At 31.3% G+C, this 27,410-nt stretch overlaps 1 protein-coding gene across 1 annotated transcript; it reads right to left on the bottom strand.

The window, feature by feature from the left end:
- Positions 1 to 724: 724 nt before the first annotated feature.
- Positions 725 to 26,700, bottom strand: LOC142319479 (cyclin-D1-binding protein 1 homolog). Its single transcript, XM_075356805.1, has 7 exons — positions 26,546 to 26,700; positions 20,373 to 20,435; positions 18,200 to 18,458; positions 10,253 to 10,406; positions 7,085 to 7,372; positions 2,315 to 2,505; positions 725 to 905 (listed from the first exon to the last, which is right to left on the bottom strand). The coding sequence occupies exons 1-7, from the start codon at positions 26,616 to 26,618 to the stop codon at positions 902 to 904; spliced, it is 1,032 nt and encodes a 343-aa protein (XP_075212920.1). The 5' UTR covers positions 26,619 to 26,700; the 3' UTR covers positions 725 to 901.
- Positions 26,701 to 27,410: the final 710 nt, after the last annotated feature.

A 27,410-nucleotide genomic window follows, 5' to 3' on the forward strand; every position in this document is an offset into this window, starting at 1 on the left:
AAACTGAAGCCTGATCAATAAATCAGCTGAACCTGATTCTACTATTATTAAAATGAGATTATTTTAGATTATGAAATGATTGCATGAATGATTTATGGAAGGTTGGGTGACAGAGGGTAGTCAGTCTCAAAGTTCACAAACATTTTCTATTGATGGAAGCCCTCAGAATGAAGATCACACAATGAATTTCTAACAAGCAGTCAGGTAGCTTTTTCTACCTCTGTCTGGGTGTTGCTGCCAAAGTCATAAGCTCAACAATTATTTTTAACTATAAAATAATTATCTTGCAGAGAGGAGACAGTGTAAATAAATGTGTGCTTTCCTTCAGAAAGTACATTATTTATCTGCTTCATTTATAGCTCTGATGCTTAGATGACTCCTTAGTCATAAGGAAGGCATAATAACAGTAGCCAGAACTGCTTTTTCAGGGTGTAATGATGTTCAAATTTATACAGACCTTGTGTGGTAGAGTGAAGATGCATCTTTGGCAAGCTGATGTATAGTTGTGTAAAAAGTTTTCTGTTGTTATCTTCACTTAAGAAAACAACAGAAAACTTTTTCAATCCACCCGAACATACATGTTCCACTATATATACTTGTGGGCTGGGGGGGGGGGGAGTGTATAAAAATACATTCCAATACATGGCTTCTTAAGACACAGAAGCCATAAACAAGAACTCATCTTGCATGCACCACTTATGACATGATAAAAAAACAACTGATCTTCAAAAAATGTCATTATTTATTAAAATTTACAGAATCACACTTTCTTTCTATATAAATACAAATTGTCAGGTTACTTAACACTCGCCAAAAATCAAATCATTCTTTTATTTAATTACTATAGTTATAAAATATGTTGGTATGAACATCACATTTTACGAGTTTGGAATGCAGATCACTATCTGAAAACATATGCATGCATAATTAAATTACCAGTTCATAAACAAAAGAAATTAGGTATAAGAAATATAAATAAATAAAAAAGAAAAAACATAAAAATAAAATAGGCATGGCATTTCTAATACGCTACAAAATTTCATTTCTACATCCCCACAGAAATCTTCAAAGTGAAAATGGTAAGCAGTTTTATGTAGAAGGAAGGAAGATGAAAAGAGCTAAAGTTCATTTTTTGATGCATTTTTATTTTTTTTCAGACTCCTTCTTGATCTTGGATGTAAGGATTCTTCCACCCATCTCCTAAAATGGCTATAAGAACTCGCTCATTCCTTACCTAATATTTTCCTGTTCCAGTCAATCAATGTTAAGCTTTGTTTTTTGAAGTCTATTCCAGTCCTTTATATCTAGAGGTCACACTTTCACTAGCAAATAGCATACATGATGTTACATAGCAAATGTTACATAAATGATTTCATTATTCTGTGTATCACCAAATTGAAAGGAACAAATCAGTTTTAGTATAGATTTTGTGCACAATATTCAAGTAGCAATAATGAAATCTCCTCATAAGGGTATAAAAACAATCAGAACTACAGGACTCAGAACAAAAATAAGCAGAGAATTTAAGCACTCAGTTTTATCTCCTATGATTTTGTGAAGCCAGTTTCAAATTTAGGAAATTTCATCTGCTTGTTCAAAAACTACGAAACAACATTTATTGGACATTCTGTTCAACTTTTGGAAAGAGTTCATCAGTAATAAATGAATGTTATTCTTCCTCATTCTCAAAATCAATTTCTACAAATCTGTGTCTTTTTTACATAACATGCTATATCATATAGCAAATATATCATATCACAACCTAACAGTTGAATGACCACAACAGAAGATGCTCATAAAAACTACTCACAGCTCAAAGCAGGCTCTGACAGCTTTCCATATGTTACTGATCATTGCTTTACCAAAACAGAGCTAAATACAGATAGATATGCAAGACATTTGTAAACTGGTGGTACCTACTGTGTTGTGAAGTGATGAGAGTTATCACATATATATATATTTCAATGGTTGTAATACAGAATTGTTAATCAGTCACTAAACGAACCAACATGTAATAGTAGGTCTACAATTTCTACATATATGCTGTTTAATAGAGCAATGCTGCAAGATCTAGGCACTAGTTGAAGTAAAGCTATAAATACTTCGATTTGCATACTGCTCTAATTTAGTTAAGAAAAGGAAATAACTCGGAAATTTCAAGCTAACAGCTTCTTGCTGTGTGGCAGTAAATCTTTACTTTCAAATAATAATTGTAAATATTATGTAAAGGAATATGGGAAAGCAGATAAACTAATCAGCAGTCAGTAACAACTATACTTTAATAAAAATTTTATCACATTATACTTAAGCATACTTTAAAGAAAGGTCCTTTAATATAATTAAAGGACTGTATGAATCATTTGTTGTTGAAGGTTGTACTTTATTGCAATTATGTGTTGTAGCCAAAGATAAAAAGTTAACCCATTGCTGTTCTTCTTGAGGTACAAAATGACTATTTTTAGCTTGATTCAACAAACTCTCCATTACATTACTGAGTGCAACAGCCTGAAACAAATACATATACATTAAACAAATACATAACTCATTCCCAACTGCATTTTAAATAAAAATATTAATAACTTTTAAAGTCTACTATTAGGCAAAAATAAAAACTGTCAAAATTGGATTAGTTGCACATTGAATATCTTTATAATTTGCAGTTCAATGAATAGGTGCAAATTATCTTCTGTTCTTATAGCAGTGCTTTTATCAGTATACATATGACTGCCTGTTATAGAAAAGAAAAGGTCATGAATAAGATATAAACAGCATACATTTATAACTGATAGTTCCACAATACTTCGTATGCCTCTAGGGATAGTAACCTGGTAATTCAATAGTGTGAAGCAAGTTAAAATGCCAATGGCCAAAACTATATTCAATAAACAATTACAGCATACATTTATAACTGATAGTTCCACAATACTTCGTATGCCTCTAGGGATAGTAACCTGGTAATTCAATAGTGTGAAGCAAGTTAAAATGCCAATGGCCAAAACTATATTCAATAAACAATTTTCCAATAGACGATCAATGTTAAATGCTAAATGCTTACTTTGATGCTGTTGGTATTTTTTATGGCTAATGTTATAGCATTTAAACTCACATGAGTGAGAGAAGTGTACAAGGCCCATTCTAATTTTATTCTACAAAATCCTAAGAAAGGATATAGCTTAACACATAAAAAAAATAAACTAGTAGTAAAGGACAATATATAAAATGGATATGTATTCTGATAATGGGAACCAAATTCTATGAAATTAATCTACACATGGTATCTCATGGCTCAAGGTAAATTTTATTTTAAGGATCTTTCAATAGTCTGCATATGTACCCTGGTATCCAGGTCCATGAAATTGCAAAATCCTTCTTGTTCTATTTCTGTCATCTGGTATCCCATACGTGAACTGGAATACAGCATTTTAACACCTACCATATTTTTTTTTTTTTTTAACTCAAAATGATGAACAGTTAGTTTGGCTAAGAAAACATTGGGCAGACTCATTGTAAACACCCTGAATTGAATACTAACTGCTAAGAGCTACAGAGCTCCACCTTGGTTTTCTTGTTTGGAGAATACAGTTTAATTAATCTCAACTATTTTTCTACCTTCCCACCAGTTTTTCCTTCATTAGAAATGCAGTATCTTAAACAATTTCAATATATAATTCTCATAAGTAATGATTCTGGTATTGTTTGCAATGTCATATTAAGTTCATGTCCATAAGAATTTGTGTTTGTGAGTAAATATAGCAAACAATGTAGTTAGTATTTATGAATTTCACAACTAATCTCTAATATGAACTCTTAACTTTAAAACAACACATATGAGACCTATTTTAAAAGTATTCATCCATATTTTTTCTCAACAGTATCTGAATGAAAGTTAAAAGAGCACACCATTAGTATTTAGTATGCAATCATATTTTTCAGTAATCTCATGGAGCGCAAAAGTTATCCAACAATGGCTGTTGGGTAACTTTTGCACCCACAATGGCTGTGAATGTTATGTAAAAGTTACTCTACAGATTTTTTATTTATGCATAATGAAAAAACACATTGAACAATGTTACTGTACAAAGTACTGTCAAAATCTTGGTGATGCCCAAGGATTTGCTTAAGCCAAGATTTCTTAGTCAAGCACAGAAGGCCTCAGATTTCCTACTCTATTCATTAAATATGGCTCTTTGTGATTCCTGATTGTTTCTCCAAGTTGAAGATGCCACTGAGGGTTTTAATTTGACACCCGCGAAGACATAATGATGAATACAACAGCACAACTGGTAGCCATTCCAAAACAAGACTATGAAAAATGTTCACATCACGTGCATGGTCGTAAGGGAACTATCTGAAGTATATTAGGATTGGAAGCTACTAGGTAAGCTATTCTTTTTCACAGTTTATGACTGGAAACTTTTTTATCACTCACAAATTTGATGCAATCTTAAACAACAATGTTGGTGAAATACAATCATTCTATAATTATTTTGGCAGATATACTCATTTGGAGCAATAAGTGTTTTGACAGTTGCACAAAGTTTTCTACATTAACAGATAAGTTCCAAATTTTCAAGACTGAGTAGTAACTTCACATTATTAAAATGACTTATGAAGTGCTTAAGCAAAACTGTATCACTATAAGACAGCTAACAAAGATAAAATAACTTTAAAAATGGTATATTGGTTAATAGAAGGCAGGTAATGTATTTAGATGGCGAGATATTATAAATGCAAAAAAAAATCAATTGTTTTTATACATTTGATAAGTAAAATTGTATTTATTTACAGGGTTTTCAGTAGAAAATAGATTTTCAATCACTTTTAATTTATGTCAAGAACTATGATTACTGGGAAAAAACTTTCATCCTTCCAAGAGACCAGAACAGCAATTGTTTTTTAAGTGATATCACATTGAAAGCAATCATTTTACAAGTTTCAAAAAACATATTTGCCTCTTAAACTCCACTCACGACAAAAAATGGGATACTTTTTTCCATTATTTTTGGAGCTCCTCTAGGATTTCTTGAAATAAACTGGAATAACAATACATACAGAACAAGTGTTCACAGTAACTCAATTTTCTTTATTTAAGGATTCACATAGTAAAATTTTTACAAGGCAATCAGTTTTTAGATACATTTCATAAGAAAGCTATCTATTGTAATGGTACCATGATTCAACTCCAGAAAATTTTGGCATATCTTCGCAAATCCCCCATCAGTTCAAAAGTTTATATATACATTTATATATATATATATATTTCACTTTCTTGTGAACTGCTATAATTTTGCACCAATCACTTTCAAACTGATTATAAAATATAACGACCCAAAATCTCAGTTGAGTTTGTTAATGGGCAAAATTGGACCATGAGGGGGGACTTTTTCTAAAAAAAACAACAAAATATTGCTATAACTTTCTTAGTAAAACATCAAATTTGTTTAAACTGTTATTCTTTGGATAAGGGCCTAAAAATTATCTAAGTAAAGTTTTTGATATTACCAACCACTGGCCCAGGGGGTGGAAAAAATGGGGTTTCGAAGACAAAAAACATACCTCCCTTATAGACACAGTATCGAATCAGTTTAAAGTTGGTTTAGAGGTCGTTAGTCCTCTAAACATTACCTAAAACTTTAGTCTGAAACAATTTTTGGTATGACCAAAATGTTGCTGGAATTGTAAGAAGATGGGGCTTGTCATATGCTAAACAGTGAAACTTTTTTCCCATGCAACCATTGTCATAGTGAGTAAATTTGAAGTTTTTCTTAACTTTAAGGTGGACATTTTTTTATTCCTTACAAAGGTACTAGTGAAATCTATCTCCACCTTCCAGCATGCCAAAAAGGAATTTTCAATTGTGACACTTAATACAATCACATCTTTGTTCATATTGTGATGCATAGATCTCAAAAAAGAAAGAAAATGTAGAATGTAAATAAACAAGAAAATAATTTTGATCATAGTAGACAAGTCAGAGAGAAACAAGATTAAGAGAATTCTGTTAAACAAAATAATAGTTGAGACAATAAATGTTTTGAAACCATTACGTTTGAATGAACAAGAAGATGGATTGGGTGTTGTTACATCAGGACAAGTCCTAAACCCAAAATCCTAGTAAAGGCAGTTACTTTTATATGAATACCAGATCATGGACACCGGTGTTTATTTGGTGGTTGGATTTCAATTAACCACACATCTCAGAAATGGTCGACTTGGGAGTGTACAAGACTACAATTCACTTACACTCATACATATCATCTTCTGAAGTAATACCTGTCGGTGATTCCTGGAGGCTAAACAGAGAAAAAAATGTCCTAGATCCAGCCGACCTCCATGGCACGAGTGGTAGTGTTTTAGCCTTTCATGTGGAGGTCCCAGGTTCAAATCCTGGTCAGGCATGGCATTTTCACACACACTACAAATCATTCATCTCATCCTCTGAAGCAATACCTAAACGGTGATCCCAAAGGTTAAACAAAAAAAGTCTTATAAATACAAGCAAGGACCAGTGTGGAGAAAGTAAGTGACAATAACAATTGAAGTGAATGTGTAATAACAGTCACAGCACATGATTGAAGAACATGTCACAAGTGGTCTTGAAATAAAAATGCAACAGTTCTACCAGTAAGTATAGAAGGGAAGTATAATTTATACATTGGTAAAAGTATAAGCTAATTTGTCTTTGTAAATAGTTGATGTAAATAATTTTTGTATAAAGTTTATTATTGATTTTGTAATTATAATTTCACTGTCGTAATTGCTTGGTAATTTTGTATTATTTTCATTAATTAGTGTAAATTTTGTAATAGCATTAGAAATATTATTTGGTAAATAAAATTTACTTATTTTGTAAAAGATATAAAGAAAAAATAAATTGTACTTGTAAGAATTACATGGTTCATACCTTTTGTCCAACTGATAACACAAGGCAATATCAATTTAAAAAAAATAAATTACATACTTGACTGCTTATTTGATAAACAAATTTAATTAAATTAGTATACTTATAAATAGTAGAACCTTTAATTTATTAAAACTAAGTAAATTATTATAAATTAAAATATGACACAAATAACACACTTACATTAGATCGAATATTATTAATGCTACATGGTGGATACATAGAAGAAATAAAATCATCAACAGCTGGACTCAGTTTTTTAATAGACTCAGAGATATCATCAAGTTGCATTGCCTGATGCCCAGTCTGGCATTTTCCATGATTTTGAACAGAAGTTTTCAATTTCTGACACAGTGCTCTGCTTGTTTTAACTAATGATACACACTCTTGAACCAATTCTAACTCTTCATTATTCCATATTAATTCTATATCACCACCAATTTCTCGACTTTCTTTCTCTGATGAAACAACCTAAATAAGAAACAAATATATAATAAAAAGCAGCATCAGTAATAAAAATATAACAACATTTACTCAAAATTAAAGTTCACAAAAAATGTCAATGGCATAAATAAATATATGCCATTCAATTTTTAATTTAAACAGCAAGGGGAAGGAGTATTAAAAATTTCAAAAAATTAAAATTGTCATTTTAAAATTTCAACTTTTTGAGTTTGGCATCATAAACTTGAAATTAGGTACAGAAATAGTAGTAATATTTAAGTCATTTACAGTACTGAAATTTTAGGTCAATTGAATTTAGGGGTGCGAATATAATATAAGCTTAACTGTTTTATAGAATTTTTATTATATAATTTCAAAATGAATAATAACTCATGAAACTTTGATGAAATATTTATCTAATAAGTTTTAACTTGTTTAATTTTGGTCCCATCTGACAAGGTAATTCAGGCATACCCAAATTAATTGTTTTTTAGATTATGCTTAATATTTCTAAACCACTTTAACCATTAAGGGCCAAATTATGCCCACGTATTTCTGTGCATGAGATCTTAATCATGTTGTTTTAGGCACTCCGACAGAAAAATGGGTAAGACAGTACCAATTTCACATTTTATTAGTTTTTTTCATTAAGCTAATTTAATGTTTAAGTACAAGATTTAATTAAAATGTTTTCTTATAAAAAATAGTTTAATATTTTGAGACCTAATTAATTTTTTAAATTAATTTCATGTCAAAAAAAGTGGTTTTGATTAGAAAAATTTCTTTCTTCAGCAAATCAGTCAAGGGTGAAGTTGGGAAAATTATGCAATACTTTGCCAGTTTTTTGATAAATATTAAAAAGAAAAATAAATAAGTAAAAATACTTTTTTATAAAAGCAAGTTACAATAAAAAAATTAAATGACATTTTGAAGCCGTTACATCTAATTCTATACACATTTATTGAGTTGAAAAAAGTACCTGCTTATTAATTTTATAAAAATTAATTCAATTTTTTTTGTTTAAATAAACTGAGTGCAAGATTACAGCTTTAAAAGAATATAACAGATGAATTATAAACCACATAAAAAATATCAACAAAAATTATTTCCAACTATAGCCTATTGTCAGATTTAACATTAGGTATATATTAGTTCGAGAATAATTATCTTGAAAATGAAGTAATCAGAAATTTGGCAGATTCACTTAAAACTCTTAAGACAAATATTTCAATATTTGAAGTACTTTGATTATAGATTTTATAAGTTGTATCAACCAAATTAATCATAGTCAGAATCAGAACTATAAAAAACAGGGTCTTTTTCTGATTTACCTAAAAAAAATACTACTGAAATAGTGTAAATGGTACTATTTAATGCATTAAATTGACCATTTTTTTATGTTTTTAAAAGCATTAAAAAAATGTAAAACCAAAGATAAACTAATTTTTATACACATATTATGAAAATTTTAACAGTTCATTTCTGTTTGTACTCAAACGATACATACAATTGGACCATACATATTAACTGGACATTGCATACTGATACTACTTAACAGTATAATGTGATAATTAAATCACAACTGCAATTTGATTTGATCTGAAATACCTTACATTTTTTGAGTAGCTAAATCTGAGGACAATCTAATGAGAACTGAAACGCTTAAAACCGAAGAGGGCAATCCCATTCAAGGCCTGGCATTTTTAATGAAATTCAAATTTTCATGCATGCTGTACTGGTTAATTATAAAAAAATCTAAGATTAATGATATAAACTACACAATACATGACTTTACTAGTAATCTTGAAACATATATCATAAAATATATAGATCTTTCCTCATACCTAAAAAGTTTCAGGGTGTAGCATTTGGAAAATTAAATATGAACATAATTCCAACAATAAATTTAATAAAGTTGATTCCCATACATTAACTGTAGTTGGGTACAGTTTCTGTGTAAGCTGCGCTAATGACCAAAGTTACACAGTATGTCTGAAAAGTTCCTAACTAAATAAAAATATAGACTTAAAAATAAACAAATTTACTCACATCAGCGCTCTACACCAAACCCTTTCCTAGTTATATACTCGTTGCAGTGCTGGTAGAGCCCATCAGGTGCAAGCCCTTTGGATGGCCTGAATGTCATTGAAAAAGCAGCCTTTCATCTTCACCTTGAGTTTCAGGAACAGAAAATAGTCTGCTGGAGCAAATTCACTTGAATAGAGCAGGTGAGATAAGACTGATTTCATTTGCAGCATATTAATGAGTTAAAACTGTTGCCACTTGTGCTGGAGGGTTGTCGTGCAAGAGAGTACAACTGCTTGGATCCCGATGACGAATGCAAAGCATCAGGCACTTCATTACCTCCAAATAGAATTTAGAATTCACAGTTTGACCAGTTGGGACAAATTCATGATGAATCAGGCCCTTTTGAGTCGAAGAATGCAATCAACATCATTTTCACTGTTGATTTTTGCTGCCTGACTTTCACCAGTCTTTGTGCTCCAGGACTCAACAAGGCAGTGGATTGATGCTGTGTTTGCGGATCATACATGAAGCACCAGCTTTCATCCCCAGTTACAATTGCTTGCAGAAAATTTGGGTTGCTATCGGCAGTTTCAACAGTCTTGAGTGCAAGAAAGACGCACCTGACTTTTGTTCTTCATTCAAGAAGTGTGGAATGAAATGCAGCCAAATATAATTTGAGACTGGAGTGACAAAACACGATGAAATTTTGTACACACACTCATCAGACATCGTACTACATAGTTCCTTGGTTGTCCGAGAGATGGTGCTACTTGCATCAGCTACAGAAATTTAGTTCAGGATATTTTCAGACGTACTGTGTAACCAATTAAAAAACTTGTATAACAAATATATAATATATTTATTAGTTAAATTAATTACCTCCTGGATCTCGTCCAGTGCATCTAACACTAAATCTTCCTCCGCTTCCAAAATCTGAAGAACAGCTGCTCTATTATCAACTGGTAATTTACCAATATCTTCACGTGCTTCCCAAACAACTCCAGTTAATCGTAACAACTGTTCCTGACAATTTCTGTATAAATTATAAATTTATTTGATAAACAGAACAGAAAATTAAAACATTTGAAGAAAAATATGGATATTTTTTCCTTCTTAAACTTGTTGACCAGCACAACTAAATGTGACTTCATTTATAAAAACAAAAACAGATTTAAAAATGATCCACTGACAGACTTAAGTGAAAATGCTGCCAGAAGATATCAGAAATATTACACAATTTCTTTCTAAGTGGTTTTGCATATGGGATTCATTTTTACATTTCAATTTTATATATACAAGCAGGTTGTTCAATAAGATAAACTGATGTAGGGAAAAAAACGGTTCATTCTATGACAATGAAACTTTTTCAGGGTCAAGTTCGCAACCTTGAGAGCACATTTAATCACCTGTTCAATCATAAATCATCTATAACCTCTTTTGTTGATTTCAGAATGTCAGCTCTGCTTGAAACGTGTACGTTGGAACAGCAACGTTCAGTGATAAGAATTTTGCTATCGGAAGGTGTGAAACTGGCAGAAATTTACTCAAGAATGTTGAAATAGTACAGTGAAAAATGTTTAAACCGCAGTAATGTATAAAGTGGGTGGAACAGTTCAATTCGGGCAGAACAAATGTGACTGATCTCCATCAATCTGGTAGACCAGCTGAAGTTTCAGCTACCATGCTGTAAAATCACATAAATGATCTTATTCGCCAGACAGGCGAGTCAAAATTTCCCAAATTGCTAGTTTATGTAATATTATTGTTGGAACTTGGCATTCAACCATTCATGATGTGCTGAATTATCACAAAACGTGTTTGAGATGAGTTCCAAGAAAGTTGACTCAAGCCCATAAAGACACCTGGATTGGCATTTGTTCTGAGCTCAAAGAATGATTTGAAGCAGAAGGTAAACACTTTCTAGATCGTATAATAACCTGTGATGAAACGTGGATACATCATTTCAAGCCCAAATCCAGACAGCAAAGTTTTGAGCGAAAATATCTGGATTCACAAAAAAAAAAAAATTAGAAGCTCAGGCATCAGCCAGTAAAGTGAGGTTGACAGTCTTCAGGGACTTGCAAGGCCCAATTTTTAGTGACTATTTAGAAGAACAATGTATCATGAACAGCGTTGGAATAGTGCTCCAAGAGAAAGAGACCCACAATAAGACAAAAACATCAGGGCACTATGTTAATATATTTAATTAATATTTAGTTAATATATTTCAAAACTTTCCCAGTGCCCTTTTTACATTTGTTTAAAACTTTAACTGAATTAAAATCACATCACAAGCAACAATGGCAGCTATGATAATGTGATACTACTTGTAACTCAAACTACACATAGATACTCGTAGGAAATTATCAAACATGTACTTGAAAAAGGAACAGGTGAATAAAAATGGTTAAGAAAGCACAATTGTAGAGAAAATGAGAAGTTCACTATAATAGGCCTTATTAAATTTATTTTTATATCTTACACTCTGATTTAATTGCATCAAAAATTTAAAAATTAGCTCTAAAAATATTGGAACTAAACAGTTTGAAGATTAATTCTTTTTTATTTTTTTGTAAAACCAGAATAATCAAAACATCATAAAACTATTACAGCAAATTCAGCAAAATGCATGGAACTATATATACTTTAATAAAACTTATTATCTGTTCATTGATATGTGGTATATGGATAAGTTTCTACCAACCAAAAGTGTTCTTTTTTGCAAACTACACTTATACATGTGTAAAAGTCACTGAGTCTACTTCAGCCTTGCTTTTTATGTTTTTTATCAGTGCTTATTTGCATGCACACTATAAATAGGACATCAAATATTTATCTGCATCACCATTGCTCAGTACTAATTACATTATTAGAAAACTCCCTCCTATGAACCATGAGACCTTGCCAATGGTGAGAAGTATTGCTCACTGATACAGAGTAGCTAGACCGAAGGTGCAACCACATCAGAGAGGTATCTGTTGAAAGCCAGACTAAGGAATGATTCCTGAAAGAGGGCAGCAGCTCTATCAGTAGTTGTTAAGGGTGTAGGTCAGGAGGACTTAAATGGCCATATCAACATCACTCAATCTTTTAAGTACTGCGCAACTGAAAGCAATGGAAAACTATAGCTGTTTATTTTTCCAAGAAAATGTAGCTCTCTGCATTTTCATGTAACAAAGATGGAGGTCTTCCTTGGTAAAATCTTCCAGAAGTAAACTAGCCCCCCGTTCGGATCTCCAGGTAGAGACTGCTAAGGAAGGGGTCACCAAAAAATTAAAGAATAACACTCTACAAGTCAGAGCATGGAATGTTAAAAGTAAAAATGGTTTGGTAGGTTAGAAAATTTAAAGAGGAAAATTGGTAGATTAAATATAAATGTAGTAGGAATTAGCAAGGTTTAGTGGGAAGAGGAAAACAACTTTTGGTCAGGTGATTTTAGTATTATTAACTGGTGTCAAATAACACCAGTTACGAAAAATTGAAAAAATTTGATGAAAATTTAATAATTTAATAATAGATTGGAATACAAGCATTGGAAAAGGCAAGGAAGGAAATATTGTGGGTGAATACGGGCTGGGCAAAAGGAATGAAAGAGTAGACCAACTTATAGTTTTGCACAAAGTAAAATTTAGTAATTGCCAACGCCCAGTTTAAAATCATAATAGAATAGAAGAATAAACATGGATAAAGCCAGGTTAAAGGTATCAGATACATTAAATCATGATTAAGCAAAGATTTAGAAATCAACTTGTCGACTGCGAAGCTTACCTTGGAGCAGACATTGATAGTGAACATAATTTAGTAATAATGAAATGTAGATTGAGGTTTAAAATTCTGAAGAAAAGGTGTCAGATGAATTGGTGGAGTTTAGAGAAGCTTGAGGAAGAAGAGGTAAAGAAGAATTTTGAGGAGGACATCACAAGAGAACTGATTAAAATGATGGCAGAAAATGTAGAAGAAGAATGGGAGAATGTTAAAAGGGAAATTCTTAAATCAGTAGAAGTGAACACAGGCGAAACAAAGAGAACTGGTAGAAAACGTTGAGAATATATTGCTGCTGATGGATGAACGTAGAAAATATAAGAATGCAACTATGAAGAGAGTAAAAGGAACTATCAACGATTAAGAAATACTATAAATAGGAATTGCAAACTAGCGAAAGAAGAGTGAATTAAAATAATGTGTTCAGAAGTGGAAATAAAAATAATCATTGGTAAGATAGATGAAGCATACAGGAAAGTTAAGGAAAATATTGTGGAACATAAATTAAAATCTAATAATGTGTTAAACAAAGATAGTACACCAATTTATAATACAAAAGGAAAGGTTGATAGGTGGGTGAAATATATTGAAGAGTTATACAGAGGAAATGAATTAAAAACTGTTATTATAGAGGAAGAAGAGGATGAAAAGGGTGATACAATACTAAAATCTGAATAGAGCATTAAAAAATTTGAATAGCATAAAGACTCATGAGATACCTGCAGGATTAGTGTGCAGTGCAGGTGAGGAAGCAATAGGCAGATTAATTAAACAAACTGATATATAATATTTACAAAAAAGGTGAAGTTCCATCAAACTACAAAAAGAGTGTTACTGTCATGACACCAAAGAAAGAAGGAGCAGATAAATGTGAAGAACAGAGAACAATTAAACTACTCATACATCAAAAATTTTAACTAGTATTCTATACAGAAGAATTGAGAGGAGAGTGGAAGAAGTGTTAGGAGAATTTCGTTTCAGGAAAAGTATAGGGACAAGGGAAGCAATTTTAGCACTCAGATTAATAGTAGAAGGAAAATTAAAGAAAACAAACCAACGTACTTGGCATTTATAGAACTAGAAAAGGCATTTAATAAAGTAAACTGGAATAAAATGTTCAGCATTTTAAAAAGGTTAGGGTTCAAGTACAGAGATTGAAGAAAAATTGCTAACATTTACAGAAACCAAACAACAACAGTTATAATTGAAGTACGTGAGAAAGGAGCTGTAATAAAAAAGGGAGTCTGACAAGGATATTCCTCAACCCCATTACTTTTTAATCTTTACATAGAACTAGCAGTTAATGACGTTAAAGAACAGTTTTGATCTGGAGTAACTGTGCGAGGTGAAAAGATAAAGGTGCTATGGTTTGCTGACGATATAGTAATTCTAGCTGAGTGTAAAAAAGAATTAGAAAAAACAGTGAACGGCATGGATGAAGTCCTACGCAAGAACTACCACATGAAAATAAACAAGAACAAAACGAAAGTAATGAAATGTAGTAGAAATAAAGTAGATGGACCACTGAATATAAAAATAGAAAGAGAAAAGATTACAGAGGTAGAAGAATTATGTTATTTGGGATATAGAATTAATAAAGATGCACGAAGCAGAAGCGATATAAAATGCCTAATAGCACAGGCAAAACAAGCCTTCAGTCAGAAATATAATTTGTTTACATTAAAAATTAATTTAAACATCAGGAAAAGATTTTTGAAAGTATATTTTTGATGTATATGTTTGGAGCACAGCTTTATATGGAAGTGAAACTTGGAAGATCGGAGTACCTTAGAAGAAAAGATTAGAATCTTTTGAAATGTGGTGCTATGGGAGAATGTTAAAAATCAGATGGGAGGATAAAGTGACAAATGAAGAGGTGTTGCGGCAAATTGAAGAAAGAAGTATTTGGAAAAATATTGTAAAAAGATGACAGACTTATAGGCCACATATTAAGGCATCCTGGAATAGTCAGTCGCTTTATTTATTTATTTAGCGTATGGCACTAAAATATAACACCAATTACAGTCAAAATTACAAACAAAGATTTAACAAACTGGTGATTCAAAGAAATGGGAAATTTTGAAAGTTGTGTTGGTAGCTGTGGGCGATTGGTACCACTTGATAAGTGGCGCCAGCCTCTCTAACCTAACCTGCCATTTAGTTGTCATGGATCCTTGGAGTAGTGCGCAACGTGCATTTGCTATCAAAGCGTTTTACAAAAACAATGACAGTGTGGAGGGAGCACGTAGAGAATTTCGCCATCATTTTAATATGGGACGGCACGACCGTGTTCCATCAGCACATGCAATTACATCATGGATATCTAATTTTGAGGAACTGGTTCAGCAATGAAAAAGAAACCTCCAGGCCGTGAGCGAACCGTCCGTACACCACAGAATGTTCGTGCTTTACAAGATGCTGTCACACAAAGACCACATCGGTTAATCCGTCATCTCTCAGCATCTTTACAATTGCATAGTTCAAGTGTTCGAAGAATGTTAGTGAAGGACTTGCAAATCCACCCAAACAAGTTGCAGATCGTCCAGGAACTGAAACGGAACGATGCGGTTGTGCTAGCACAATTCTGTAATGTAATGCTTCAGAAGATAAATGATAACGAAGAGTTTGTTCACGAACTGTGGATGTCAGATGAAGCGCATTTCCACTTCAGTGGATTTGTTAACAAGCAAAATTTCAGATACTGGGCACAAGAAAATCCTACGCAGCTACACCAGCGTCCGTTGCACAGCCAGAAAGTGACCGTGTGGTGTGCTATGTCATCTTACGGTGTTATAGGCCCTTATTTTTTTGCGTATGACAACGGTCTTGCGATTACAGTGACGCCAGCTTGTTATGTAGCCATGCTTGAAACCTTTGTTGTGGAACAACAAAAGAGATTTCCACCAATTCTTAACACAGCCTGGTTTCAACAAGACAGAGCAACGTCACATACTGCACGAATATCGATGGCAGCTGTACGCCGATTGTTTGGATAACGTGTCATTTCACAAAATGGTGACATTAGATGGCCTCCCAGATCGCCTGATCTCTCAGCTTGCGATTACTTTTTGTGGGGTCACCTTAAAAGCAAAGTGTTCCAAAGTAGACCTGCTACAACGGAAGAACTGAAGGCAAAGATCCAAGAAGCAATTGCGGAAATTCCAGTTGAGATGTTACGTCAAACCATGAACAATTTAACGAAGAGACTTCGTGAGTGTTTACGTAGAAGAGGAGGTCACCTGGAAGATGTCATCTTTAAAAAATAAACTAAAATGTATGTATCCTAAAATGGCAACATTTGTACAATTACATGAAATAAAATTCATTTTCTAAAAAAAAATTTTCATTAACGTTATTTAATTTTTTTAAATTTCCCGTTTCTTTGAATCACCCTCTATATGCTATCGATTCTGGAGTCGCCATCAGGATTCCCTTCATAAGCTGTCCTAGGGCAAACTTCTGTGATGTGTCAGATAGTTTGATTTTCACTACACTCAGAAAGGGGTGTCGGTGTTTTACCCCATTTATTGTCGCTTTGATATTAGAGGAGCAGGTAGAAGGGAAAAATTGTGCAGGCAGGCAACGCTTCGAATATGTAAAATAAATTGTTAGGAATGGAGGATGTAGGGGGTATACCGAAATGAAATGACTGGCACTAGATAGGGAATCTTGGAGAACCAAAATTACTGAAGACCAAAAAAATAGACGTAATTGTGGACTGCGTTTCGATCCTTGCTGACCAATTTGAAATATCATTACTTTGGGGACTAGAAAGGTAACTGTTTCTTTCACTTGGCCTTTGGTCTAGCAGGAATGCATCAAATCAGCGGTATCAAACCAGTTAAATGACTGAAGACAAAAAAAAAAAGAAAACTGATACCTATCATCATAAGTAAATAATAATTATGCTACAAATTTTTTCACCTACTATGTTGAATCAGATTATATTATCCAATGTTCTGAACAAAAATTAATTTGTTGCTTATCATCATCTGTCTAAGTCTTTTTACAGCAAAGACACACTTAAAGTATAAAAGGTATCAGTAAGTTGCTTTTTCTACGAGTAAGATGTAAATAATATAGTTAGTCCTTGTAGTGAACAGTGAAAGGTGTCATTTATAGGTCTGAATATCAACTACATTTAAGTATGATTGATATGGAACAATAAACTTGGCTCAGTGAAAAAGGCAACAAGATACAATTTTACACTTCACTTTTCTTAGTAGGCCTGGTGTAGAAATTCTTGTTATTGATGACAATAATACGTTATTTTCAACACTGACTAGTAATGTCAAGTCACCTACAACCAATGTGGTTATAGTACTTAAAATGCATACGTATATATTATTCTCTAATTAATAGCTATCCACAAAAACCATGTGTGAACAAATCAAATTAGTAGTAAGCTCAATGGAAACTTACCAATTTTCAACTGACAGATGTCACAATCAACTGCATTAAAATTGGTTATAATTAAGTCAGCTATCAACTTGTACATCTCCAGTTTAAGAATGTTATACAAAATGAAATTAAAAGGATCTGAATCACTAAACCAAGTAGAATCCTTTTTGACATGCTACAACAAGCATAATTGTACACGAGGAGATCATTTTCAAAAAGTTCTTTAAAAGTTGTATTGGTAGTGATATAAGTAAAAGATTTCCTTAAAATATTTTTTATAACATTCTTTCAGGATTTTAATTTTCAATTCAAATTTGTAATAGTAAGGGAAGTTAAATGAACATGAGAAATTACCGTATTAATTTCATGATTCTTGGATTCACAGGTAGGAGTAAAATATCAGTTTTCCCTGAAATTACAAATTAATCATTAATTTGTGAACACTGGGGCTTTTGCCCAAAAATTTCACTAGTAATTTATAAAAACCTACTCAATTTTCAAAGTTCTATTTTTTATAATGTTGTAAAATGAGTGGTTTCCAACCAGTGAATCACTCGAAATATCATATCAGTGTATTTTGTAAAACATCATGGGACGGTACACAATTATTTTTCCAATAGTTAAACAAGTGTATATAAAAGCATTCAAAAAATTAATGTTTACCTTTGCGAAGTAAACTGGCCAAGATATTTAATAAAATCATAAGTGGCTTTTGTGATCCGTGTTACAGCTGTAGTCACTTCTGATCGTAGTACAAGACCAAGTTCTTTAGGTAATGTAAAGAATAAGGATGAAAGCTGATTATGTTGCATCTGAATAGGTTGCAATAATGAACTTAATTCACCTGCCGTTGGATAAGGAGGTTTTGATAAAATTAAACTCAATTTGGTAACATCTGTAGATATTCTCTGAACAACTGAATCTGAAACACATGTGTAATCAAAATTACAATATTTTACAGTGCAATATAACAGGTGAATTTTCTAGAGAATTCTTATTTTTGAATCTACAGTTAAAAATCTAATTCAAAGGAAGTCTCATTCATTTACATGCAATGAAGTAATCCAACATTCACTCAACTGGAAATGAAAATAAAAAGCATATTTTACTTTATTTTTAGCATTATATTCAGTTACAACTTACCAATACTATGCACTTTTATTCATAGAATAATAAAAAAATAATATTTATATTATTGTAAATAACAAAAATCAAGACTGTTAAAACACCTGGCAATATACTTTTGTTTGAGAGTATCACACAGTCTCTTCCTATGGAACTGCAGACAGAACTGGTCTTAAAGTGGTTAGGAAACACATTAAGTAGGTGGTCAAATAATGTTTCTCTCAATTTAGATGGTTTTTTTGTACAATTTTGTATGAATACAAATTCTATATTGAGTGAGTTAGTTGAGTTCATGACTAGCAAAGGTTGATTCTAATTATATGCATATACAATGTAACTAAGATATTTAGTTACATATACATATTTAGTAACACATATTATACATGTACATATTTAGTTACTAAATGCATTTAGTGTAACTAATCCATTGGACAAACTGGACACATTCATCTACAGATACAATGAACACACTTCTTTAGCATAAATCCCAAAATCAAAATCAACCATTATAAATTTCCTTGAAACAAGACACACAGACAAAGATATTCACTACAATATTTCTCATTAACTTATAATTGAAAGGTGTGAAATTTACAGTCATTCTAAGTCTAGCAAAATCACACAAATGAATACACTAAATTGGTCTCTAATCATAGTAAGATGAGTAAAAGCAGATAATTAACATCATCTTTTGTGGATTATATGAAGTGTGACTATTAAATAATCAGACTAATGCTGCTACAGAAGAATTGTGCATGCACCAAATGCGTACAACCAACATCTGTGTAGCATGAAGCCTTCTCTTTCGATTGTTGCCACTCCAGTTTCTGTAGTACACATATTAGTCCAGCTGTGCCCTTCGTTTTGGTAATATCTCTTTTTTTTGTTTTGCCGAAAAAATTTTAAGTGTTTTATTAAAGCAAAGAATTGTTGTGAAATTTCATATGAAATTTGGAAAAACTACTATTGAAACTTATCTTTTATTAAAAAAAGTATATGGCAATGAATGTTTATCACATGCATGGGTTTTTGAATAGTTTAAGTGTTTCCAAGATGGCTGAAAAGACATTAAAGATGATGACCAAAATTCAAAGCGATGATGATTGTTTTTTCGATATTCATGGGATTGTGTACCTTCACTGGGTTCCTGAAGGTCCAACTATTAATCAACATTATTATATTTCTTATTTTTCAACTCTGTGAAAAAATAAGAAAAAGACGACCTGAATTGTGGAAGAACAAGTCATGGGTTCTTCATCAGGACAATGTACCGGCTCACACTGCATTGTCTGCCAAGACATTTCTAGCCAAGTATAACATCGCAGTGTTAGACCATCCGCCTTATTCGCCTGAACTGGCACCATGTTACTTTTATCTGTTTCCCAATGTCAAATCTGCATTAAAAGGAACATTTTCAGACTGTTGAAGCCTGTGAAAGAAAAAGCAGCATGCGTCATGAAAAGAGCTCACAGAAGAAGACTTCCAACACTGTTTCGAACAAAACAGGGGATAATAACTAAATATGTATAAATTTAAAATAAAATATTTTACAGCATTAGTCTCGTTATTTAATAGCCACACCTTGTAGATCACAAAAGATCTTATGGAAACATATTTCAGTTATTTAAAAGGAGTACTGTGATTTTTATTATTCAATAAAATTATAAATAAGTAATACATATTGGTAGACTATACTAATTAAGTTACTTACTTAATGAAACCCAGAATTTTCCCAAGTCAAAGTTCTCCAAGGAATTTTCATTTCCTTCAGCCCCTAAAAAGGAGTAAATTTTTATTAAACATTATCACATTGTTACTAACTTTGTATTTTTTCCTAAAGTAGACGATTATCTTGAAATAAACCTTTTTATTTTTGTATTACAAATCTCAAATGAGATGCTGCTCTTCTAAGAAATCTAAACAGATGATTCTATGTCAAATCAACATACCCATTTTACTTCACCATCTTAGAATTTAATGAAATTTTTATAGGTAGTTCCCATACAGACTAAGAAAAATGCCAATTTTTATTATATTTATACACACCCATTTTGAAAAAATGACTATGCAAAGTTTTCAAAAATTGTATAATAGTAAATTCTTAAATTATTAATATCTCCTCTCTTAATTAAATTAAAAACATGGGAATGGTGTCATTTTGTAGATTTTTAAATTCCTTTTTAGATGACATTAACATGCTATGGGTTGTCTTGAAAAATACTTTTGCAGTTTCCAACTAAAATTTTAATTTTCAAGTTTTGGAAAAGTGCACTTTCAAAATTAAAAAAAAAAAATATGGTAAATAGCTTACATTACTGTTAATAAACTATCTACAAAGTTTAAAAATGGGAGGAAAATGGGTTCATTGTTAAAATAATTTAAAACAAAGTCAGTGCAATCTTTAACAGGTTAAGACAGGATCATCCCCCACCACCCAGTCCTACTCTGTCAGTCTCCAGCTGAAGTCGATGCTGTTCAGATTTATAAGAAGTGGTGTCCCTGTATTATAGTTGAAAATATTCATTTTGTATGTAATATACAAAGTTTGTTTTATTAACTATTTATTGCTCTTGTACTGTATTGATTTTTAAAAATATGCGCTGTTTGAAAAGATCCCAAAATAGATCTATATTTCTGATGGGTGTGTACAAGAACATGAATTTCTGCAACTTGTGCCACCATTAGCAAGATTTTGGCATTAAAGCCGAATGGTACTTTTCTGCCACAGCTCATGGCAAAGGGCCACTCGATGGAGTTGGTGGAACAGTAAAAAGACTTGCAGCTAGAGTTAGTTTGCAATGGCCCTTTGAAAAACAAATCCTGACTCGTCATGATTTGTATGAATGAGCAGTCATCAATGTATCTGGAATAAGTTTTACATATAGTACTCAAGAAGACTATGAGTTATCAGAGATATTTTTGAAAGACTGTTTTAACGAAGCCTTAACAATCAAAGGAACCCAACAATATCATGCATTCATATCTGTTGCTGGAAGACTAAATAAATTGAGTAAAACTTTTTTCAGAAACTATTCACTCTTCTCTGGTATCTGTTTCAAGGTCAATAGACAAACTGAAATTAGGAGACTGCAATGGTAACATGACGGTTGTCTGTGATGAAAATTGGTGGCTTGCTTACGTAATGGAAAAAATGAAGAGCTAGATGAACTAAAAGTTACATTCCTGCACTCACAAGGACCATCACCATCATTTTGCTACCCAAGACGGCCTAATGTTCTGTGGATAACTTTCACAGATATCCTATGTCTGTAGATTCAATAACTCCAACAGGAAGAAGTTATGTTCTATCTAAGGATGAAATTTTGCAGAGCAATGAAGCACTAACTAGTTACTTTCGATGAACAATTACAGTTGTAGGCTTAATTCGGTTTTAAACTATAAAGCACTATGTAAATACAATTACTAAGATTAATTGAAAATAATTTTAATCCATTTTACAAATTTTTATTTAATATTATTATATATTTTGTTTACTTCTGTGTTTAATTTAGACAAAGGTTGAAATTTTGGCTTAAACTAACTTTGTTTTAAATTATTTTGACAATGAACCCACTATCCTGCCACTTTCAAACTTTGTATATTGTTTAACAATATAGACTATGTACCATAATTTTATTAAAAACTTTGAGAATGTGTTTTTTCCAAAATATTAATTTTTTTTGGAAATTAGAAATCTACATTTCATGACAATCTATAGCATGTTATATGTCATATGAAAAAGGAATTTAAAAAGCTACAAGATAACACCATTCCCAGTTTTTAACTTAACTAGGAGAGAAGCTATTAATATTTAACGAATTTGGGTTGTGCTATTTTAAGCAATTTCTGAAAACGTTTCACAGCCATATTTTCAAAATGAGTTTGTATAATATAATAAAATTTGGAATTTTACTTAGTCTACATAGGAACCAACTATATGCCAAAGTTCATTAAATTGAGGTAAAAAATGTAATAAAACTGGGTTGATTTAACACGCAGTTACCTGAATTAATTAAATACTTCAATAATTATAAAAGGAAAACATTCATAAAAACCCTAACACAGATTAAGGATCCAAGATTTTGATACATAAGACAGTACACACACAACTTTTTAATTTAAAAAATATATATTCTCTGAAATGTCTACATGTTCTCTACTTATTAAAAAATGATCAATGTATAATTTATATTAGAAGGGCAATAAAATATAATTTCAACTAATTTATTACATATATCATTACAAGTTTAAAGCAAAATTAAAGAAAATACTTACAGCCAAATTAATGAGGAAAAGTAAAAAAAAACTTTTAGGGGAAAGTTAATGAATTATTAATGTTCTGGTTTTTCTTTTGATTTTTCAAATTTATTTCTTCCAAAGTTATGATATGTAAAATCTAGTGTCCAGGAGTCTGAATACTAGACTTTCTTTTTAAAGTTTGATTTTTTATCTTCTTTGTATTATTTTACATTTTAAAATCACAAGGAAATAACTGTCTTTTTTAATTCTATTGATACACCAAAATTATTCTTGCTCACTGCTTCTTCTACAATGGTGTTTTTATAAAAATATCTTGCACAGTTCTTTCTTTTGCTTCTAAAAAAAATCTCACTGAGCATGCTCTCGCATTTGCATTTTTTGTTAATTCTAAACAGACTTATACCTACCAATACTTGGTAAAGCAGGTACATTATTAAAGCAAAATCAAATTCTTATTTTACTGAAATGAAATGATAACTTCTTTCTAGCTTATTTGGTTTTCTATATATCAACAAAAAGGGAGTTTTCTTTACAAAAAGTAAAAATTTATATGACAAGATGATGTTTTACAATGTTGCCAGAAAGGTACAAAAAATTATTACAGATTGTTTTGAAGGGAAAGGTTAAAAAATAAAGTTAAAATACATGTTTTCACACCATATTTCAATTTTACTTGCGACATATGATCATTTAGTATTATACTGCAGCTTGTAGAAATACTTCATATTACAGTAGTTCACTCCACTTGTTTTCTAACTATGAATCATGCATGTGGACGTATAAATATTGAACAAAAAAGAGTTATGACAAATTATAACTGAAGAAATTCTTCATACCTATTTCTGATTAAACAAGGTCAATCAAAATAAAGATTAAAAGAGAAATCTTAAAACACTTAACACACTCACACTGCATCAATCCATTTGAAGTGATCAAAGGGTGGTTCCTTGATCAATTAAAAAAAAAGTTGAAAATTACCCACTTCTTTCCTACTTGTCTCAAGACTTTAAAAGTTTTATTTTTTATTTAAGCAGTTTTCCTGTGACAGCCATTTTTGTTACGGTGCGCACACATATTTTTGTGATTGTAAGAGTTTAAGGAAAAAAGTCATAACTAAAAAATTATTGGTCCTGCAAGGATGAAACAACAGTAATATTTTCTCAAAGTAAAAGATTGGTCCACTGATTTCTTTACCTATTTTTCTAAGAGAAAATTACCAATAAAGTTGAACATGAAAATCAGTGAAATTTCACTTTAGGTAATTTTTTTCAAGAAGCAGGGATGACATACACAGCTTGAATTATTTTTTTACATGTAGGTATATGTTAGTAGTTTTACCATCAATAATATTAATGGTGACATACTTACCCCTAAAATTTTATTAATTTTTGAAAACTAATTTAAAAAAAAAATCAAATTTCGCTTCAAATAATTCTGAAGGGACTGATGGTAAAAATCTCAAATTTGCACATCTTACAATGTTTTTGTAGGTGTTTATGGCAAATAAAAAATTTTCTTGTGTATTGTAATAATAAAAAAGTTATAACCTCTCAAAAATCATGAAAAACCTCTTACAAGCGATATCATCTTGACTCAGAATAAGTGCTCCAAGGAGGTTTCTTGTCTCTTCAAATTTTACATTTTTTTATATTTAACTCCTCTGTTGTTGAAGATGATGTTTTCATATCTTTAATTTTTTTTTTTTTAATTATTAATGACAGGTTGTAATTTAATGATAACTTAACCAATACCAGTATCCTAATATAATTTTGATTAAAAAATGCATATAAAACCTTGCGAAACCTTAAGATTTCAATGAGTAGCTTACATTTTTTTTTCAAGAATTGATTTTTATTTTTATATTAGTTTATTTTTGTAAACACTAATAAGAAAAAATAAATTGTAGCAAAATTTTAATTATTCTTCGACGAAATGGCCTGATTTTGTAGCAATGAAAGTTTATTATTATTTAGTGTGGTTAACCAACAGCTGTCTCTTCTGATAATTCTCTGAGAACGACCAGTCACTGTAGTTAGTTCAAGTGATGACGTCAACAACTTTTTCAGGACTTTGCAGATCGGTACCCACACTTTGTCTTGTTGAGACTTTTGAAATGATGTACATGGTCCAGCTGGGTAATTTTCAAGCCTAATATCTATCACTTCTATTCACCACTGATCGTCATACACACAAGCAATTGAGTCTTTGAAAGTGGTACAATACTTGACACAGAATGGTCTTCATAGTCCTTGGAGTCTGAAGTAAAGTAACATCTTACAATGCCTTCTGAAACATTAACATACTTGTAGTAACTAGTACCAACAACTCTTTCACAGCAGTCAAAACGGTTTTTTAGAGTTTCTGAAAACTTAGCTATCTCATCTGATTTAATCAAAAAATACTTACAAGTTATTCAGTTTGTGATTACAAAATGAATACATTTCATCAACATTTAGTATCGTTTAGTAAACGATACGAGTTTAGTAATGGCCTTTGCCACCTCTTGTTCTGTTGTTCCTACCACACCATCTCAGGTATTTTTCCCATGGGATGATCCAATGAAGCCGAATAGCACTTCTGTGGATCAACCTAATTTATTTATTTTTTCTTCAATAGTGTTTACAAAAATAAACCAGTATAAAAATAAAAATGAATTCTTGAAAAAAGATGTAAGCTACTCATTGAAATCTAACTTTCACATGCATTTTTGAATCAAAATTGTATTGGTTAAGTTATCATTAAATTACGACCAATCATTAATATTTTTTTTTTAAATATTGAAAACGTCAACTTCAACAACATACAGGCTAAATATAAAAATGTAAAATTCGAAGATGAAAGAAAACCCCCCTTGGAGCACATTTACTGAGTCAAAATGGTATCGCTTTTATGAGGTTTTTCAAGATTTTTGGGAGGTTATAACTTTTTTATTAGTACAATACACAAGAAACTTTTTTATTTGACATAAACATCTACAAAAACATAACTCGTGCAAATTTGAGATTTTTATCACCAGTCCCATTACAGTTATTTGAAAAGAAAAGTGTTTTTTTTTTTTAAATTAGTTTTCAAAAATTCATAAAAATTTATGGGTTAACTACTAACATACACCTATATATAAAAAAATAATTCAAACTGTATGCCATCCCTGCTTCTTGAAAAAAATATCTAAGTGAAATTTCACTAATTTTCATGTTCAACTTTATTGGTAATTTTCTGATACAAAAATAGGTAAATAAACCGTTGGGGCAATCTTTTACTTTGAGAAAATATGATTACTGTTTCATCCTTGCAGGACCAATAGTTTTTTAGTTATGATTTTATTTTGTAAACTCTTACAATCACAAAAATATGTGTGCGCGCTGTAACAAAAATGGCCGCCACAGGTAAACTACTTAAATAAAAAATACTTTTTAAGTCCTCAGACATGTAGGAAACAAGTGGCCAAGTTTCATTAAAAATGTTTTTTTAATTGGTAAAGCAACCATCTTTTTGCAACACTTCAAATGGATTGACCCCACTGAACACACATAACCCTACAAAACAAGTTTATACCATTTTAGACCTGAAATTAATGTCTAATAGTTTTTAACTCTAATTAAATAAAATACTGTTTGTATTTACCTTCAAGCTTGTTGCATAAATTCTGCATAAACTCCAGACTCTCAGCCACAACATTACCGTAAGATTCAATCATTATAAGTTCGAGAAAACCAAAACAAGTAATTTTTCTTTTTTTTTTTAGAAATCAATTTTCTGACTATCGATAATGACAAAATCACTCCGATATCGATAACTACAATATTATAGATGAAACAGGACTTGCTGGTATTTTGGAAAATTATAAAAAATTACCACATTTCTCTATACAACAGAGAAATTAAATTCTTTTTCTCAGATCTTGTACTAACAGGTTGAAACGGGTAAATGTACTCATGTAATCATTATGATTTCAAGTCGTCGAACATCTTACCAACCAATTATGAATATAAAAAATTTGTTTTTTAAATTATGTTTTGTAAATTCTGTGCTGGTTTTTATCGGACTGCAGCTTCGATTTAAAATACTGATCATTTTTAACTTCGTTTTTAGATGTATGTAATTTATACGACATATGTTTTTAAGTATTTTGCTAGCTACGTTTCTCTCAGGTCGAGTGTTGCCAGCATGCAATATTTAGGATTCTTTTGTTTCTTTGTAACTTCAAACTTATTGTGTTACCATTCATTAAAACTGGTAATTGCGTGTGACTATATATATATTTGACCTGGTGTTTCTCGCACGAGGTATTTTTCATCTTTTTCGGTCTCACGGTCCCCCCAAAACTTTCCAAGATATACGCAACTAGAACTAAATGAATGCTGGTCGTTTGTTACTTCTAGTCTTATTCAGCACACCCAAGGCGAATGCTCTACTTATATCTTGTAAATAACCATTAAATTCTTTATCCTATTTAGAGAAGATAATGTATACCACCGGAAGATAGAAG

Source organism: Lycorma delicatula, chromosome 2 (genome assembly GCF_047948215.1).
Source record: "Lycorma delicatula isolate Av1 chromosome 2, ASM4794821v1, whole genome shotgun sequence".
Lineage (NCBI taxonomy): Eukaryota > Metazoa > Arthropoda > Insecta > Hemiptera > Fulgoridae > Lycorma > Lycorma delicatula.

Bases quoted from the DNA above. Each gene is read 5' to 3' on its own strand.
- LOC142319479 (XM_075356805.1), bottom strand. From the start codon at position 26,618: ATGATTGAATCTTACGGTAATGTTGTGGCTGAGAGTCTGGAGTTTATG. The intron at 18,459-20,372 runs GTAAGTAACTTA...CATGTGTTTCAG, and splicing joins AAAATTCTGGGTTTCATTAA to ATTCAGTTGTTCAGAGAATA. The intron at 2,506-7,084 runs GTAAGTGTGTTA...TATTTGTTTCAG, and splicing joins TTAATAATATTCGATCTAAT to GCTGTTGCACTCAGTAATGT.